Below are 19,523 nucleotides of genomic sequence, written 5' to 3'. Positions count from 1 at the left end.
CTACACGGTCGGCCTCGGCCACACTCGGTACGGCTCGGTACGGCTTGGCCGCGTTGGGCCTTAACAGGGCCGACTCACTTCATGCTGCGCTTCCATTACAGTTTAGGAACTGGGGTAGTTACTATAGTAACGCAGTGTAGGCGGAGCCGTGACGTCATCTTCAATGAGAAATCCAGAAACACAACACAGCCGTTAGCTGTGAGCACTCAGAGCTCACAGCTCCTTATATATGTTCAGAAACTCGACAAAAGTTAAACAAGTACACACCACAGACTGCCTGTGTCATGGTGAATACAGTCGCTGCTTTATTTATGTCTGTATAGGCCGTTGTTGTGAGTGTGGACGGTCGGGGCATATACTGCGTTAGCTTAGCCAATCTCCTTCTAGAAAAACACGAATTTTAAAAGGTTTTTCGCCTGCCGTCTGTCTGCAGACTTGACAAAGCATTAATTCATGGTTTTTACTAACCGGTATCAGTATGTTGTTACTTCGGCATCATTTTGAAACGTGTATTACAATTAAATCACGGTCAAATATGTCCATCTTGTTGTAGTTCTAGCCCTCTTGCCAGCGCTCCTCTCTCTAGTTTAGCATACTCAGCCCGACTCAGCCCTGTTTGTTGGCCCCGATAGAACCACAATTTTCTAGGGCCAGAAAAGAGGGGAAAAAGTGGCCCCGCGCCGTGCCGTGCCGGAACGAGGCCTAGTGGAAGCACAACCAAAAAAGGGGACGGCACGACACGGCACGCTTAAAGCGAGCTACGCGCTGCAATGGAAATGCGCCATAAGTGGTGTGGCTGAGTACTTTAAAGGGTTCATGAATAGAGGGGACTTGAATGTGAAATAAGAACAAGAAAATAAAAGTCTAAATGCATGAAAAAGCAGCAGAATATTTGAACTGAAAACTTTAGAACTAAAAGCATACGTCACCAATAATGTCTAAAATATGTGGAACATGTTGAAGTCAGTATGAAGTCTCCATCAGACGGAAAAGAATAGGCTGAGACAGTCTGTTAAACTCCAGTGACCACGTCATTAGTCTGCTGCTCTAATTATGTCAATTGGAGTTATGACATCATCGTGTTCCATGACACAGGTGTTTATATTTGAGCTAACGACGTGTCCAGAGATCAAAGGTTTCCATGGTGATCAGTGAGAGGAGAGCATTTTCATTGATCTGAATGAGAGATAAACCTCTTACATGTGAACGTTTTGTTGAAGAACCGTAACAGATATCGGTGAAATTTCAAAGCGTGAAGCATGTCAAGGAACTTGAGCATCTGAAGTGTGCTTTTTGTGTACTTTCGGGTTAATAATATGGCCTTTTTGGCAGATTAACTAAAGGTGTGCGGCTGCTGTGGTGGGGAAAGGTGAGGCTGAACTTACAATGGGGTTTAATGGAGACATGTTGAAGGTTTTTGTCACTTCATGCCCTCAAGAGGCATTTTGTTTAATTATTTTGCTTATTTTTCTTTTATCTTTCAAGCTACGAGATGTTTTCCTACGTTTGTCATGAAAAATTATGTCTCAGGAATGTAGGGTTTTGGAATTATGGCAGGTTTAAAAGAAATATATATGAAGGCAAAATTAAATCTGTCTACTCTAGCTGTGACATCACGCACTCTAAAATCTGAAGAAGGCCTCTTTACCAAGGTCTGAACAATGTTTAATATCTCTAAAAGTAAGAATCAGATTTAAAAGTTGTGTTACACGAATAATGTCAGAAAGATGTGTAACAGTTTAAAGTTGGAATGAGGTTTCTGAGTGAAAGTATGAAGGAGCAGTTAGCAGTTGAAGAAGGAGCAGTTAGCAGTTGAAGTTGCATGAAGATTGTTGAAGTCTGAAGAGTTTCTCCATTGACTTCCATGTTAAAAATGTGATGAATTATGGGATGTATCTCTGGAATTATGAAAGTTATGAATGAGAAAAGTAATAGCCATCGATTCCCGACCGAGCTGAACGTTTTGATGTTTGAACGGAGTTTTCTGCGATGTTCAATGTGGGAGAAGAAGAGGCGCAAAATAACCCGGCGGAATAATAAAGAATTTTGTGCGTAGCATAACAGATAGTTGGAATGCTGTATCACTAAAAAATATCGTTTAAAACTGGAGATATAAAAAAAAATGCATGAATAAATAAATGTTAACTAGGTAAAATAAGATATGAATGAACAACAAAAATAAAATACGTTAAATTCATTTGTTATTGGCTATGGGTTATTGGTTATGTTCACATACTTATTTGATTATTAAAATGTAAACCGAGCTTTTTCATATGGGTGTTTTAGAGTTGTACCCCCTAGATCTAGTCTCTAGTAATTCTGCTCAAAGTGCACCAGATTGAAGCATTTTACTTTAACCTGTTAAGCCCTGAGCCTGTGGGAAATGACATTCCCAGAACAAATGACCATATCTTCCCTTCTAAAAGGGTTAAATTAATAATCTTTTTTCTCAAAGTAATGATAAACCTGTGAGTTGGATGTAAAAAAGTCAGAATCAATATAGATGTTTTTTTATTTTAAAGAAAATCCAGATTTTACATAGTAAAAAACTGTAAATGATAGTGTCCATCCAAAAATTCTTTTTTACTTATAGTGAAAACTACCCTTGGATGATGGGTTAGTAGACTAAAAGCTTTAGGAATCCAAAGTACAACATATAATAAGTACCCTGTATCAAGATTGATGCAAAACAAGTGACATTTGACCTTTTTAGAGAGATTTAGCAAAAAGAAACCACTTCTGGGGTCATTTGGGTGGATTTTCCATATCTCTGGCCCCCCTTGCTCGATTTTGATGGTTGACACCTCTTTCTGACCGCTAGAGCCAATAGAATCGAAGGGGGAGTCCCCCACACACACTCATTGTGAAAAGAAAAGGTGGGGGCTTCGCGCATGCAGTTTTGCATCAGAGCGAACCTATCTCTAGCTTTGACATCTGGAAACGGAAAAGCAGTTTTATTGCTTATGGATTATCAGAAATCATTTCAAAGGGACACAGACACATTGGATTAACCTATGGATTAAAGTGGACCTATCATGCTATATTTGAATAATATAGTATAGGACCATACCTATATAAGGCATATTTATACTTTTACCAAACAGATCATGCATTTTAGCCATGCCTCATTTTGCTCAATTTGACATTTTTTAGCTCTGTTTTTGCAAGGGCAGATTCTGTGAGAACAGCACCATCTACAGGCCTGGCATATGTACTACAGCGTCTCCAGCGCTTTAGAATGGCAATGGCCGTGGCTGTCTCCTCCTGATTGGTGGAGTTGGCCCAATAGCCGTAGCGCCACCGTCCTGACGTCAGGACAGTGTTCAAATCTGGATCAGTTTTTATCAGATCCGTTGCAGCCCCTTTTTTTAGAGATTTGGGTATGGAGGAAAATAGAAAGGGTTGTGTTTTCTGACACTTGGTGAGTTCCCTGGAACACCGGGGACACATATTCATGTATAAAAGACGTACAAAAGTGCATTTTGCATGATAGGTCCCCTTTAACTTCAGCAGCGTTTTTATCGTTTTAATGCCATTGAAGACCACTTTGGAGAGACTACAGAGCCAAGGTAAAAATGTTAGCATTTTTAGCTACCTAGCGTCGCCTGTTTTGATGTCTGTTTTTGTTTATAACGTCGCAAATTCGTATAATTCAGTGATAATGTGGGTACCCATCGATTCTGTGTCACCTCACGATGTGAAACGATGTCATGGATGTGGAGAAGAGATAAATAATAAGGTTTTGTGAGTGATTTTCGGTGCAGTAATCTGTTAGCATTTTTCGCTCGTTGCTAATTCAGAGGCTCAGTGGTTTTCTTTTGAAAAAAAAAAAAAAAAGATCAGTTACATGAGTTTCTTCCCGTTACATGGATATAAAACATTCATAGTTTATTAAATGAACATGTCCTCAGACACTGTTTCCTGCAAGATGTTGCGGCAGTGCCCCGGTACCGGGGTCTCTCGGGCTTAACAGGTTAAAATGTTTCACTGCCGGGAATTCCAGACGCGCAGACCTGTGTGCTGAACCCTCCTGGCCGCCGGACCCGAAGGTACCAGACAACGAGGCGTCCTCGTCGTCTTCCTCCTCCGTGAACGCAGCCACCCGGCCCCTCGGGAGGGTGAACTCAAATGGCACCTCGTCATCCTGTTCATCCATCTCCACCACCTCGAGGTCCTGATCCTCCACCTCCACCTGCGGGCCGAACTTCACCCGGAAATGCTCGCCACGATGTCGGCGGCTTAGCCGAGGGATCATGCGGCAGGCGTTACAGGCCGGCGGCAGGCGTTACAGGCCGGCGACTGGTTTAGGCCGTCTTCGGCGTGGTCCGGCCCCAGGCACTGGAAGCACAGGCGGTGCGGATCAGCCCCCGCGATCAGGCCAGGGCATGTCGGGCAGGTCCGGTGCTCAAGGAGTGGTTCCATGCTTGTTTTATCTCTTTTCTCTTTCACGTCTTTGCTCAGTGTTTCACTTCCGCTCGCTGAAGAGAAAGGGATGACAGTCAGGAGGCGAGGCCTCCTATTAAACGGTGAGATGCGCGCGCATTCAGGTAGGCCCGCCCCGGGGCAGGCTACGTCTATAGAAGTCTCAGTAGGTGAATGCTTGCATGATAAGGTAGTACCCATAGAGTCCAGTAGAGGGCGGATTTTGGAACATTGAACAATGAAAATCTATTCTAGTAGACCTCAACAATGGAATTATGATCAGTAAAAATGGCCAAAAGATGGGACCTTTAAACTATACTGCTGTAGTGATGAAACCTGTTTACACACACTGACCCCTCCTGGCTGCTAAGTAGCGATGCACCCCAGAGACAAAATGGGGGCAGATGATTTTTATTCAAGTTTTTCTTCAGTTCTGAAGACACAGTGCACACTACCTGAAGACCCCTGCCGTCTCTGGTGTGGAGAACAGGACTGGTTATTCTTCATTCAGGGTGAACTGCAGGGTGACTGGATCAAACTAAGGATTCCATGTTACTGATAACCGTCTGCATCTCTGCATTAAAAAACACACTCTCAATTAAATGTCTCAAATAACATAAACTCTGCTAGTTAAAGACAGAAGGTAACAAGTAAAATTCTGTACATGCTCACCGCAAAGGCAACTTTTGACACGTTTTTTATTTGTTATTGTTTTCTGAAGTCTGTGTGTCCTTTATGTACAATTCAGACAGGAAGCACACACACACACACACACACACACACACACACACACACACACACACACACACACACACACACACACACACACACACACACACACACACACACACACACACACACACACACACACACACACACACACACACACACACACACACACACACACACACACACACACACACACACACGTCTATTGTGCCTCCTCGGCCGGCTGTGGAGGTGGAGGTGTTCTGGGCCTCTGCTCCTCTGCTGCGGAGCTGCTGGAGTTGGCTGCTTCAGTCCCACTCTGGAGGAATTTGCGCAGGTCTTTGAGAGCAGGTTTGAGCAGCTGCACTAAGGCCAGCAGTGCGGCCTGGGTGCCCTCCAGCGCCTGGGCCTGTCTCTCCTGTGCGAACGCCTGAGCTTCCTGAGAGCGCCGCATCATCTGCAGCAGCTCGTTCTGTCCCTCCATGTGCTGGGCGATCTGACGGATGTGCACGTTGGTGACCCTCTGCTCCTGCAGCAGGCGGGCGGAGTTGAGGGCGATGCGGCTCTTCAGCTCCTGAGGTTTGGCATGACTCTGAGGTGGAGGGGGAGAGGCCGAGGAGGCAGCCAGCATCTCCACTGGAGCCTCAACGGCCGCCACCACGGTGGGAGTGGAGTCACTCACAGTGGTTGTGCAGTACTCCACCACGCCTCCATCCTCCAGGGTGAGGAAAGTAGTTTCAGCTGGAAACAGAACAGAAAAGCTGTTTTAGTTATGAAGTGACTCAAACCCAAACTGAATATCTAGTTGCATCTACAAACCCCCATTCCAATGAAGTTGGGACGTTGTGTAAAACTTAAATAAAAAGAGAATACAATGATTTGCAAATCCTTTTCGACCTATATTCAATTAAATACAGTACAAAGACAAGATAATAATGTTCAAACTGATAAACGTTGTGTTTTTTTTGCAAATATTCACTCATTTTGAATTTGATGCCTGCAACACGTTCCAAAATAGCTGGGACAGGGGCAACAAAAGACTGGGAAAGTTGCGGAATGCTAAAAAACACCTGTTTGGAACATTCCACAGGGGAACAGGTTCATTTGGTGAGTGTCGTGATTGGGTATAAAAGGAGCATCCCCGAAAGGCTCAGTCATTCACAAGCAAGGATGGGGCGAGTTTCACCACTTTGTGAACAACTACCTGAGCAAATAGTCCAACAGTTTAAGAGCAACGTTTCTCAACGTACAATTGCAAGGAATTTAGGGAATTCATCATCTACAGTCCATAATGTCATCAAAAGATTCAGAGAATCCGGAGAAACAACTGCACCTAAGCGGCAAGGCCGAAAACCAACATTGAATGCCGGTGACCTTCGATCCCTCAGGGGGCACTGCATTAAAACCATTATCATTCTGTGAAGGATATTACCACGTGGGCTCAGGAACACTTGGAACACCATTGTCAGTGAACACAGTATGTCACTACATCCACAAGTGAAGGTTAAAACTCTACCATGAAAAGCCAAAGCCATATATCAACATCACCCAGAAACGCCATGGGCTTCTCTGGGCCCGAGCTCATCTGAGATGGACTGACACAGAGTGGGAAAGTGTGCTGTGGTCTGATGAGTCCACATTCCTAATTGTTTTTGGAAAACATGGACATCGTGTCCTCCGGGCCAAAGAGGAAAAGGACCATCCAGATTGTTATCAGCTTAAAGTTCAAAAGCCAGCATCTGTGATGATGGTATGGGGGTGTGTTAGTGCCCATGGCATGGGTAACTTGCACATCTGTGAAGGCACCAGTAATGCTGAAAGGTACAGACAGGTTTTGGAGCAACATATGCTGCCATCCAGGCAACGTCTTTGTCAGGGATGTCCCTGCTTATTTCAGCAAGAGAATGCCAAGCCACATTTGCACTGCTATAACAGCATGGTAAAAGAGTGGGGGTACTAAACTGACAACTTCAATGGACTTGGGGTTTGTACTATTCTCATGTCACTCAGCAGGTAGCTCAACATTAGAGGAAATGTTTTTTCTTTCTGAGGTTGAGATCAGAAAAGAAAAAGTCTGGAGAGGCCTAAAGACCATCTCTGGCTACAAAGACCCAGACTCCCAGGTCCGGGGGGACCATCAGTGGGCAAACGACTTGAACATTTTCTTCAATAGATTTGATCAGTCAGGCGCCCCTCCTAGCTGTGCAATATATACCTGGCTGCTATATCTCTCAGAACTGTTACAGGATGTGTATTTTGGAAATTATGATTTATCTTTTTTGAATTAATATTTGTTATGAATGCTTCTTGGTTAATTCAACTTATTAAACTGTCTTTGGCTCTTTTCTTGCTTTCTTTTTTCAAGTGTATTCTGATTGTTTTCAGTTATGCTGACCTGGGAAATATAAAGCTTTACATGTGCGTATGGATGTTTACTTATAATGTTTCCACCTCCATGCCTGATGGTGGGGATGGTGTTCTGGGGTTATAGTCAGCATCTCTCTTCCTCCAAACACGGCGTGTCCAGTTGATGCCAAACTGACCACATCCTCTTCTCCCAAGCCTTCTCTGAATCCTTCAGAGGTTCGTTGTCAAACTTCAGACGGCCTTTCATGTTCTTCTTGAGCAGGGGGCCTTCAGGCGCTACAGGATTTGATCCATTATGGTGTAGTGTGATACCAATAGTTTTCTAGGTGACTGTGGTCCCAGCTGCCTTGAGATCATTAACAAGTTCCTCCTGTGTAGTTCTGGGCTGATCCCTCACCTTTCTCATGATCACCAATACCCCACGGGGCCAGAGCTTGTGTGGAGCCCCAGACCGAGGGCGACTGATGCTCATTTTGTCTTTCTTCCATTTCTGAATAATGGCACCAACAGTTGTCTCCTCCTCACCAAGCTGCTTTCTGGTGGTCTTGTAGCCAGTCCCAGCCTTGTGGAGGTCTACAGTCTGGTCCCTGAGGTCCTCAGACAGCTCTTTAGTCTTGCCCATGGTGGAGAGGTTGGAATCTGATTGATTGATTCTGTGGACAGGTGTCTTTTATACAGGTAACTAGTTGATGTTAGGAGTACTTTCCTAAAGGAAATGGACTTATGTAATCGGTCTGTGGGAGCCAGAATCCTTGTTGGTGTCAAGGGGATCAAATACTTACTTCCCACAGTTAAATGCAAATAATTTTTTATCTTTTATATAATGTTAATTTCTGGATTTTTTTTTTGATATTCTGTCTCTCATAAACCTACCATTAAAATTATAGACTGTTCATTTATTTGTAAGTCAAAGTCAAAGTCAACTTTATTGGCAATATTCCAGTTTGTGTGTACAGACAGAGAGATCGAAATACCGTTTCCCACAATCCCGAATATAAAAACAAATGTATATAAAAATATGTGTGCAAATATGTATATATATACACAGTTAAAGAGAAATGTTTACACATTAAGACCTTAATAAAAACACAACAATCAATATGTACAAAACAACAGTCACTTCAATATTTTGAGAATGTGCATTAGTGCAAGATTGTCCATAGCAGCGTAAAAAGTGTCTGGTGCTGGATTTGAGTGTCTGAGTGTGGGGGGGAGAACAGCGACCGCGGCACGACAATTGCAAATGGGTAAACTTACAAAATCGGCAAGGGATCAAATACTTATTTCCTCCACTGTATATGTTTACAAGTAAGTGTGTGTGTGTGTGTGTGTGTGTGTATAAGAAGAGGGGGATGTGAGTGTCTTTGAATGTTTATCTGTGAAATCATCCCTCCATTTTACTCGACCCATGATGAAATATGAACTGTATGATGCTTGGTAATCAGCCTTAATTTAACTCTAAATATATTATCCCTTAGATTTTTGTTACTGTTTTATTTATTTCATTTTTTAACTTTTTTTGGTGTTTACTTTGTTGTGATTTACCTATGCTATATCTAAAAATATAACTTTATATTCAGAAAATAGTGCGTCTGTTTAATTAAATAAGCCGATAAATAAGAAGTTTAAAAAAGGAAAAGAGAAGATCAGTACCACACTCCTGTCAGAGCTGGAGTAGGTTTGAATTAGATGGTCATCCAAAGGGGAAAAAAGATTTTATCCTGATAAAACATTTGACGCTCTGCTTTGCTGGAATCACCATCGACAACAACATTATTATAACATAACTATATGTGTCTTGGTTTGCTAGAACTGCTGCTAAAAATCTGAAAACTCATTATTTTCATGGTGGGTGACCACAGGAGCAAGTGAGGATTCACTCGCTCGTTCCTGTTTCATGGATGGATGAACGAAACCCAAAGATCAGTGCCCCCTTCACACACACCTCACATCATTATAATACATATCTAAAACACCTGTAATCATAGTGACACAGTAATGACTGGAAGAACGTCATAAACGAGGACAATGTCTTGAATGATGAAGTTAATATTGCTCTCATGATTTTAAATAATGGTTGTGATATTAGAGCTTTTTACATAAATTAAGTACATTATTTTTTACATTTAATAAAAAAATACTAAATTATTTGAATTTTAGAAAAGGTAGTTTTCTAAAATTATTCCAGTAAGGGATGCAAAGCATTGAAATGTTACCTTTGTTACTTAATTACTTTCACTGAACACCAACATTTTAGTCTTTCGTGGATGGGTCATATGCTAACAGTATATAACGACCAGAAAGCTTCGTTAATGTTCACACAGACTGATAGTTTCACGTATATAATAATAAACGCACTTACCAGTCAGTGGCTTTGCTTCATCACAGACTGTAGCTGAGCCCGCTGGAAGAGCTGAAAGAAACACAGACAGCATGATGCAAAAAACACAAAACAAGCAATCCAAGAAAATAAGAAAGACCATCTAAAGCAAAAAATAGGCTAAAATCTTCAAAAGCACATTTAGGATATTTTTCTCCTAAAGGGGCTAAAATACTTAAGTGCCCTTTTAATTTAGGTTGTGCCTCCAAAGTTAAGAAGGGAAAAGAGAAAGGTTTTAAAAAAAAATATCAACCCGAGGACCCATAATATATCAGGACAGAAAAGCAGAAGAATTATATTTTAGCCACACATTTTTACTTCCTTTTACAGTTGTTACATCTTTACTTTTTTACTTGTGGTTTATTGGATAGTTTTTCCTTTTCAGAGTTTAAATATATAGATTTATTTTTTGTATTACTTAGAACCTGTCTCCATAGTAACCTGTGATGAGGGCTTTGAGGGGGATCAATGCACTTCAACCCCTCTTGGTGTGGGAAGTATCAGATGCTATGTAACACACACAATCCTAACGTGTACTCTACCCTTACACAGCAGACAGTGTCAGGTTTCATGCTTTGCCAAAACGCTACTGTACAGCATGTTTTCCACTGAAGGTGGGATATGTATTTTTAGTGTTTATTGGGTTGTGTCTTCTATAATGCTTGTTCAGTGTTGTACACTCATCACGTTTTAAGCAACATTTATCACTGAGCTCTGGGGATGAATCCACTCAAAGGAAAGGAACTTGTCTTGCTTATTATAACAGCATTGCCACTCATACTCACAGAGGTGGACGAAGTACTCAGATATTGTACTAAAGTAAAAGTAGGAGTACCAGAGTGTAGGAATACTCTGTTACAAGTAAAAGTCCTGAAATCAAAATGTTAATCGTAAAAGTAGATATAAAATATACTTATAGTACCAAAAGTAAAACTACTCATTATGCAGATTGTCCCATTTCAAAATAATATATATCCCAGGTAATTGTAATAACTTTGTAATATACTACAGGGTAGCTTGTGAATTTACTCCAGGTGTAACTAAGATCTGATTTAAGAGTTGATTGGGCTATATTTCACATCATTAATCCAAATCTGTAAAGTAACTAAAGGTATTAAATAAATGTAGTGGAGTAAAAGTACAATATTTCATTTCCAATTTTAGTAGGGTTGAAGTCCAGTAGCAACACATTGAAATGCTGAAGAACAGTACAAGTCTCCCAAAATTGTACTTAAGTACAGTACTGAGTACATCTACTAGTTACTGTACACTACTGCACACTAAGTGTATCATGTGAACGCTCACAGTTCAACTTGTGAGGACTTACTCTCTGCCAGTGTGACGGTGGCGGCTGCGTTCACGGTGACAGGTAAACTTATCTCAGCATCCGAGTCTCCTGCAGGCAGGCTGATGATGGTGGCCTCCCCCAGCAGGTTACAGATCCTCTGCTGCATCGCAGTGAGGATGACGGGGACTGGAGTGCAGTCAGCGGAGGTTCCCTCTATAGCAGCCCGCGCCTGGGCCACTTTCCGCCGGACCTCCGTCTTCATGTCCGACCACTTCTTCTTCACCTCGGGCAACTCTCTGGGACAGGTGGTGACAGCGTTTACCTTTTTCAGGATGTCCCCCCAAGCGTTATTCTTTGCCATGTGGGTGACTCCAGCGTTGAAGTGGTTAACCAGTGTGTGCTTTTGTTTCTCTATTTCTTCCACAATAATTTCCACCTCTCTCTCCGAGAAATTCATTTTTCTCTTTTTCGCGGCTGATGCCATAATTGCACAAATTCCCCTTTTGGAGAGGTAATTGTGCGTATTGTACGCAAAAATAGTAGGATTTACTCAATTGATGTGCGCAACGTAATGGCTTCCAGAATCGGCTTCTTCTTCCTACAACAACGCTTACGTTAGCTGGGCGTGCCCTGTAGCCCCGCCCAAAGACATCCCATTGGTTGGATATCTCTCGGTCATGCAATATTCTCTTTCTCTATTGGCTCAATTAAACGCCAATTGAACAAGCAAAATAAACGGTACCAAATAAGAATTGTCCCCGTTATCTCACTTTATATCACAGTCGTGGTTGGTCAACAGTTGTTTCTTGTTTGCATTGGTAATTATATTTGTCTTTAAAAACACTCAACGATGACAAAATCTAGGAAAGAAATCTCAACTAACTATAGGCCTATTTTCAAAAACATTTCAAAGCAGGGGAGGTAGATATCATATACCCTTAGTTACAAACAGTGAAACCTGCAGTCTTAGGGAGCGTTCAGAACAACACACACACACACACACACACACACACACACACACACACACACACACACACACACACACACACACACACACACACACACACACACACACACACACACACACACACACACACACACACACACACACACACACACGTTGAATTACTTTGTTTTTTATTTTGTGAAACCTGCGTTATTTAGATCTGTAATAATAACATAGGCAAGCAGTATATCTTCCCCACCCCCATTTTGCTGTTTTTTGCTAGGTAAACACCAATAACTATCAGGCATTGTAACAGTGCACAATTATCAGCAGGAATGTGGGTCTAATACTATCAATCACAGAGTAATACCTTTTATATTTATTTACTCATAAATATACATTTAAAATGTGAAATTCATTTTTGTAGTTACAAATTAAGAGGAATCTTTCGTAAAAGAAAGATTGTTTTAATTTAACAAACTCATAGTTTGATAAGATCTTTAATTTATTCAACCACAACATAAAGATTATGTTATCCATCTGGAATGGAGTTATAACTTATAATATCGGATTTCTCAGCCTTCTTTAAACCTATTGAAGAGAAATGACCCCCCACTATTAAAACAAGGTGCTAGGAGAAGGAAAGGAGTTTCGCGTTAGTAATCTGATGAGTGTTTATCCTGATTGTTTTGTAACTACTTTTTCTATTCGCTCAGGAATTTAAATACATCAGTCTTCCTCTGAATTTTAAGTTCGGCTTGCATTACACATCTGAAACAAAAGATGGCGCCAGTGACATACGTTTCTCAGAATTCCATTCAATATCCTCATTTCCTATTCTGATCCTCAAATTCTCATTAATTCTCCGTTTTCCAGTCGAGGTGACAAATTATTGACAAAAGGGCTATGTCTGTACTGGTCCTATGGTCTCCTAGAAAGAAGAAGTCACCTGCCTGTCAGTCAGAGCAGTCTCTGGTCAAATACCACAGCTCCCAGCACCTTTTGATGAAGTCGCGCTGCAGTCTCGCGTTGTACAGCGAGACTTCTGGCGCAGCTGTCTCCCCGAGCCACAGTTTCTCTTCTCAGTCGGCAAGTTAACGGACTAAAATATCGGAACACATATCTTACTCATAACGGTCTTTATTGAGGAACCTTTCTTCGTGTTTTGCGATATACAAGCTCGGTATAGACTCTGACACTCAATGCTGTGAAGTCCTTTAATGAATAAAAGGTAAGGCGCTGACAGGTCAGGATCCGTGTCTCCCTTAACCGGCTTTTAACGTCAACATTCAGGCTAACGTCACCCTAAATAGGCCAGCTTACTCGGCTAATGTATAAAGTGTTCTTGTAGATATTAACCATTTTCGTCTCAGGGGAACTCTGCAAATTGGTTTGGAGTAAAAAGTCTGTTTTTTAGGCTTACCGGCTTCTGGTAGCTTTTCCTTTCAGAACAGGCTGAAATGGAGGGACATGTGACGTGGTAGTCAGGGCTCGAAAACACAGCTCGAGACACAGCGCTGGCCTTCAGTGCTCTCCGGCTGTTATCAGTACCGTACAGAGGTTAAAGCGTGGCGGACCGTGCCGGACACCTATGATGCACCAGCAGGGTTCGTTGATGCCGTCCTTGCTCAGTGATGTATTCTGCCAGTGCCAATCAGGCGACACCCACCTAGGGGTCGACCCGGGCGGCGGGCACACTGAAGACCCCACCTCAACAGCCCCCCGGCAGCCCGGGGCCGAGGACCGGCACTCGGAGCCGGGTCAGTCAACGCATCAATGTGACACGTGTGGAGGGCCCGAGCAGGAGCACAGGCTGAAGGTTCTGTTCCAGATCCTGGATGTGAACGGGGATGGAGGCATCTGTGTCAACGACCTGACTATTGGGCTGAAGAAGTTAGGAGTACACCGCACTGAACATGAGCTCAGGGTGAGTGCTTTCAACCGGCTGTTCTGTTTGTATACTGTCTCCTTGTTCATTGTCCACACTTCTATCTTACTTGTTCCCAGTGGTGTAAAGTAACTAAGTACATTTACTCATGTACAATTTAGAGGTACTTGTACTTTACATGAGAATGTAAACTTTGTACTTCTACCCCACTAAAATTCAGAGGTGGAAGAAGTACTCAGATCTTGTACTTTAGTAAAAGTAGAAGTACCAGAGTGTAGTAATATACTACAAATAAAAGTACTGCATAGCAAATGTTACTCAAGTAAAAGTACAAAAGTATTAGCATGAAAATATAGTTAAAGTAGCGACAGTAAAAGTAGTGATTGTGCAGATTGGTCCATTTCAGAATAATATATATGATATATTTTATAACGATTGATCATTAAAGTGTTCTCAAAGCTGGAAAGGTGCAGCTAGTTTGAATGACTTTGTATACTGCAGGGTAGCTTGTGGATTTACTCCAGGTGGAACTAAAGTCTGATTTAACACTTGATTATATTTCACATCATTCATCCAGATCTGTAAAGTAACTAAAGGTATTAGATACATGTAGTGGAGTAAAAGTACACCATTTACCTCTGAATTGTAGTGGAGTAGAAGGTTCAAGGTTTTTTATGTTGTCATACGAACATAGCTACAGTCTAGTTATGACGATGAAAATCTTAGGTCAGGAAGTATCATAACATGGAAATACTCAAGTAAAGTACAAGTACCTCAACATTGTACTTATGTACAGTACTTGAGTAAATGTACTTAGTTACTTTACAACACTGCTAAAATTCTGAGGTAAATATTTTACTTCTACATCACCTTAACCTTTTAGTTAATTTGCGGATATGGATTATTGATATAAAATATAATTAAAACTTACATAAGACATCAGAACTGATGTCTTTTGTACGTTTTGTAACTTTACACTTTGATACAATTCACAAGCTACAGATCAGTAAATAAAGTAATTAAAATGAGTTCCACCTTTACCAGCTATGATAAACACATTATTACATTCATAATTATAATCATACATATTTTTCATATATCTATATTATTCAGAATTTGGTAAATGTGCATAGTAAGTACTTTTACTTTAGATTTGTAAGTACATGTTCATGCTAATACTTAGGTTAAAGTAGAAATACCAGAGTCCAGAGTGTAGGAATACTCTGTTACAAGTAAAAGTGAAAAGTTCTGCATTCAAATTGTTACTCAAGTAAAAGTACATAAGCACAAGAGTACTTCTTTAACCTCTGCTTTTTCCTTGAATAGATTAATTGAAAATGAAATAAAAAACCGAAATCACAAAGACTACAAAGATAATAAGAACGACACACCAGGGAAGTGCAAAAACCAAGCAGTATTAGAAACGGACAAAGGTCAAGTATAATACAACATTGTTGATAACTTTTCGGGGAAAAAAAGAATTTATGAATACGTCTTGACAAGTAAGTAACATGTTGGTAGCACGTAATAACTTGTCGGCCAAGAGACATACAGTGTCAGTGAAACTCTTCTCCAGTATAACTAAGCATCTTGCCTAATGAAGATAAAGGGAGTACAGGAAAAATGTGCGTTTTAATTTATAAACACTTTTATCAGAATATGCATTAAAGTCGACACTTGTTAGTCAAAACCTCATAAATTGAGAGAAACATAATTGTATCATTGACAACCTTGGAAAAAGGGAAACAAGACTTGGACTGCTCTTAGGCCACGTTTACACAGAGACGGAACGGGTTGTATCCGCTACAGTTCTCTATCGTATGGACGGTTCCTTCACACAAGGCCGTAAAGGAACCGCGGAAACGGAGCCCTCAAACGATAAGGGGGCCCAAGGTGGGTAGATCTGCGGACGGAACGCTCTGGGGGGCCAAACGGCTCCGTGTGTACGCCCTATACGCCATAGCCCCGCCTCTCCCCACCTCTCCTGCTCATCCCCGCGTCACCCGCGTCATTGCTGATGTGTTTCGCCAACAACAACAGCAACAGTGTTCCGAGTGTTTCGAGCTAGGTCCCGGTATCTCGCAGGACAGTGCACCCAGCAGGAGCCTCCAGCAGACCCCCCCGCACGGTTCCCTCGTCCCTTGGAAGAGGCGGAGAGGTGAGTGTTTTTCATCTGCTGGTGGACTACCGGGGAGAACGTCCTGCTCTGGAGCCAGGCTTAGAGTTAGTGGCAGTGGGTGCGGTGCACCTGCCTTTTACAGCAGGAGCACATGCTCGCCTCGGGGAGGGAGAAAAAGAGAAACAGAGGCCGCCGAAACAGCCAGAGGCCTGCCTCTCCCCACCTCTGCTGCTCACCCCCGCGTCAAATCTACAGCTCCTCTACCACAACCATCAGCAACAAGTAGACGTGGAGAACTACATGAACTACATGTTGCTAAATCCACCGTGGAGAATAAACAGAAGGGCAACCAGGCAACCATGGCAACCATGCTCGGGAGGTCTTATTCGCTGCTTTTGGTGTATTTTGTGGCGGAAGTACAGCGCCACTTACAGGCCCGGCATATGTACTACAGCGTCTCCAGCGTGTCGAGCGGTCTCGTGTGGACCGACACATTTATTGAGCCGATTCCATGTGGACGGAATACTTTTTTGTTATCGAATTCTGTTCGTTTTCGTTTTTGTCACCGTGTAAACGGAGACAAAAGGGTTTATAACACATGCAGGGCATTTTCAACACCTGAGTTTAGTAAAGAAGCCTAACAAACTGGCTTTAGGTAAGTCTTTCCTGTAAGTCATACAGGAGGTATGTGACAGGACTGCCTGAGGGGCAGCCAGCATTTGACTTCACAGCTTTTAGACCTTCCTTTATGTTATTTAAACGCATGAACAGGTACAGTCTCTTTAAAACGTCCTATACCAAAGGATTTGGTATAATTGCCATTAGTTAAGTGTTTCTTGTGTGTTGATTGCTTGTTGTTGCTTTTGAGCTGAAATTCACATGCCAACATCACTTAATTGGAATTACTATAAGATACAGTTGTAATATTTTTAGTAGCTAATTCAGAACCTTTACTTTGATTAGGGTTTCTAGTCTTAATGTATTTAAGGGGATTCCTGCTGAATGCCAGTGGATGATGCATATTTCATTGTTCTTTCAGTCGATATAAAAAGGCCATATAGACAAACATGTTCAGTTTTGACCTAACAATTGAATGTGCAAGATTATCTAACTAACAGGAAAGTCACAGGTAGAAAAATAACAGTTTTGTACAGCACTGGTCAAGGCTGTCAACCTTTTAACACACGTTCCTGTTTAAATATTAGCTACAGCAGAACATAACGGTGCTGGACGACTGAAGAGGTTGTCCCTTGTTTGTTCCCTGAACTGATTATTATAGAGACATAATGATATCCATTACATAGCTGAAATAACTTGTTTAATCACGTCACACATTCCTACCAATGAACAGACACTAACTGAGTGTAGTCACAGACCCGTTAGTATAACCGTAGTATACCCTTGTTTGGGGTGTTTGTTTCTACCTATAATAAAGAATTGTTAGTATTTGGACCTTGTTTTCATTTTGCTTGCCTCATTGTACAAGGAGAACCTATGCTTGCCTCAGTGTAGGAGGAGAACTACAACTGTTCAAACTCTATCTGCACCTACACTTTCAACTGTATAAACTCTATTTTACTTTCAATGGATGAATTTTACATTTTTAGGCTATGACACACTGGTTAATACCTTGGGATTGGTTTCCTAACACAGCTTCATACAACAAAGAATGGTGAGATATTCAAGGTTACTGTCTGAGGCTGGTGTTAGGAGTTCTGCTTTAAGGGAGGGAGGGCCGCCAATCAGATACAGAATTCACAGACCCAGCACTGTTTGCTCTGACTTCCAGACTCTTGTCAAGTTCATGTACTCTGTGATTTTGAGTCCTTTCTGAGAAAGTTTGTTTATTCGTAATGAATACTCAAAGACAACTTATTGAGTAGATTGACTTTGTTTGAATAGCATAATTTCTACCACAACACTTGATAAGAAGACATAATACTTGATGAATGCAGTGCAAAAGATATTCCGAATTATGGTTCCAAGCCAATTATGCCAACATTTTAAGTAGATCTTCTAACTTTTTCAATGGACAACAATGTCATGTTTTATGTTACAAAAAAGGTTCTTAATTCAAATTTCAGAGCATAAATATAGCAGCCAACTATTAAGCTATGTAATGATAAAGTGTGAATGTGAATTTACTTTGTCACTAGAGGCAAATGTTTTTTGTCCCTTCACTGGCTTGGAAAGGAGATGAATTGGAAAAGAATGACAATTTTGCGCATATATGTCCGTGGCCTTAAACTGTAGGAACCCTGGTAAACATTTTTTTTTTACCAGAAATTATTATTTGACTACTGTTTCACATCTTCTAACGTTCCTATTGAACTTTCCATCGCCATATTTGGACAATTAACTGTGTTTTCATTACTTACCTCAGTACAAATGAATTATTCTTCAATGGGCTCTGTATGTAATGTAACACAAGTGATCATGTGAAGGTCAAATATAAATTGTGTTCACGGTTTACAGAGTTCATGCATAGATCGTGAGATCAGTGATGACAATTACAAGAATGTGATCTTTGGAGCGTCCAATGTCTAAAGCCTTACATGTAATGTAATGGTAGTGTAGTACATATAACCCTTCCTCTTCCTGTCATACAGGTTGATTGGAGGCTAAGTTCAAAAAGAGATCAAATACCTTTCTCCATGAGGTACAATCTGCAGGCCTCCTCCTCATTGATAATCTAATGCTTACTCACTGCCAGCAGTCAGTGAACCACAGACGGCAGCACCCCCCACTACACAGGGCTGCTCTCAAAGACCCGTAGGACAACTGGGCATTTTGATAAAAGACAGATTGAGCAGTGAGTCGTCTACTGGTTAATACAAATAGTCACAGAAAGTCTCAAATGACCTCTTCCAAGTTTGAATAATTCACTGAATCAAAAAAATGCTAAGAGAAATTCTCCCCTGGTTAAAAAAAAAAGTGTATGCTCTTTGGACATCAAAGATATTTGAGCTATCCTTCTAAATATGGATCAAATCAAACTCAAAAGCAAAACCTTGTTGATGTTGGACCCAAGGTCGCTGTACATGGTGGACAGACAAGACAAAACAGACAATGAGGAGCGAACAAAACAAGACAAAGTAAAATAAAATAAAGGAAGCCAGGGGACCAGGAAAGGACTAGGGTCCGAACGCCACGGTGAACAGGTGAGTTTTTAGTGAGGATTTGAAGATGTCCAGTGAGGCAGCGTTCCGGATCTCAGGAGGAAGTGCAAACTAAAGCTGAGTCGTGAGAAACAACCATGAGTAGATTTGTGAAAGTGACATTTTAAGGAGGATACTTGAGGGGTTTGCATACATCTTTAGTGTATCATAGACAACAGAATTGAGTCCGAAAACGAAATTGTTACTTTTTAATTATTAAAACTAAAACAGGGAAAAGTGTTCAACC

The 19,523-nt window shown here is 41.4% G+C and overlaps 2 protein-coding genes across 2 annotated transcripts in view; one reads left to right on the top strand and one right to left on the bottom strand.

Annotated features, from left to right (window-relative positions):
- Nucleotides 1-5,302: 5,302 nt before the first annotated feature.
- On the bottom strand, nucleotides 5,303-11,874 carry naif1 (nuclear apoptosis inducing factor 1). Its single transcript, XM_034133058.1, has 3 exons — nucleotides 11,205-11,874; nucleotides 9,860-9,910; nucleotides 5,303-5,871 (listed from the first exon to the last, which is right to left on the bottom strand). Exons 1-3 carry the CDS (start codon nucleotides 11,647-11,649, stop codon nucleotides 5,354-5,356), a joined length of 1,014 nt encoding a protein of 337 aa, XP_033988949.1. The 5' UTR covers nucleotides 11,650-11,874; the 3' UTR covers nucleotides 5,303-5,353.
- A 1,216-nt stretch (nucleotides 11,875-13,090) lies between these two features.
- slc25a25b (solute carrier family 25 member 25b) overlaps nucleotides 13,091-19,523 on the top strand; it is a 20,013-nt gene continuing 13,580 nt past the window's right edge. Inside the window, exon 1 of the mRNA XM_034133065.1 lies at nucleotides 13,091-14,038. Coding sequence (XP_033988956.1) covers nucleotides 13,703-14,038 — 336 coding nt within the window. The 5' untranslated portion in view covers nucleotides 13,091-13,702. The remainder of the gene's footprint in view (nucleotides 14,039-19,523) is intronic.

Source organism: Trematomus bernacchii, unplaced genomic scaffold, assembly GCF_902827165.1.
Source record: "Trematomus bernacchii unplaced genomic scaffold, fTreBer1.1, whole genome shotgun sequence".
In the NCBI taxonomy this organism is placed as follows: Eukaryota; Metazoa; Chordata; class Actinopteri; order Perciformes; family Nototheniidae; genus Trematomus; species Trematomus bernacchii.
Note: the sequence above shows the minus strand (reverse complement) of the source record. Positions and strands in the feature narration are given on the sequence as shown.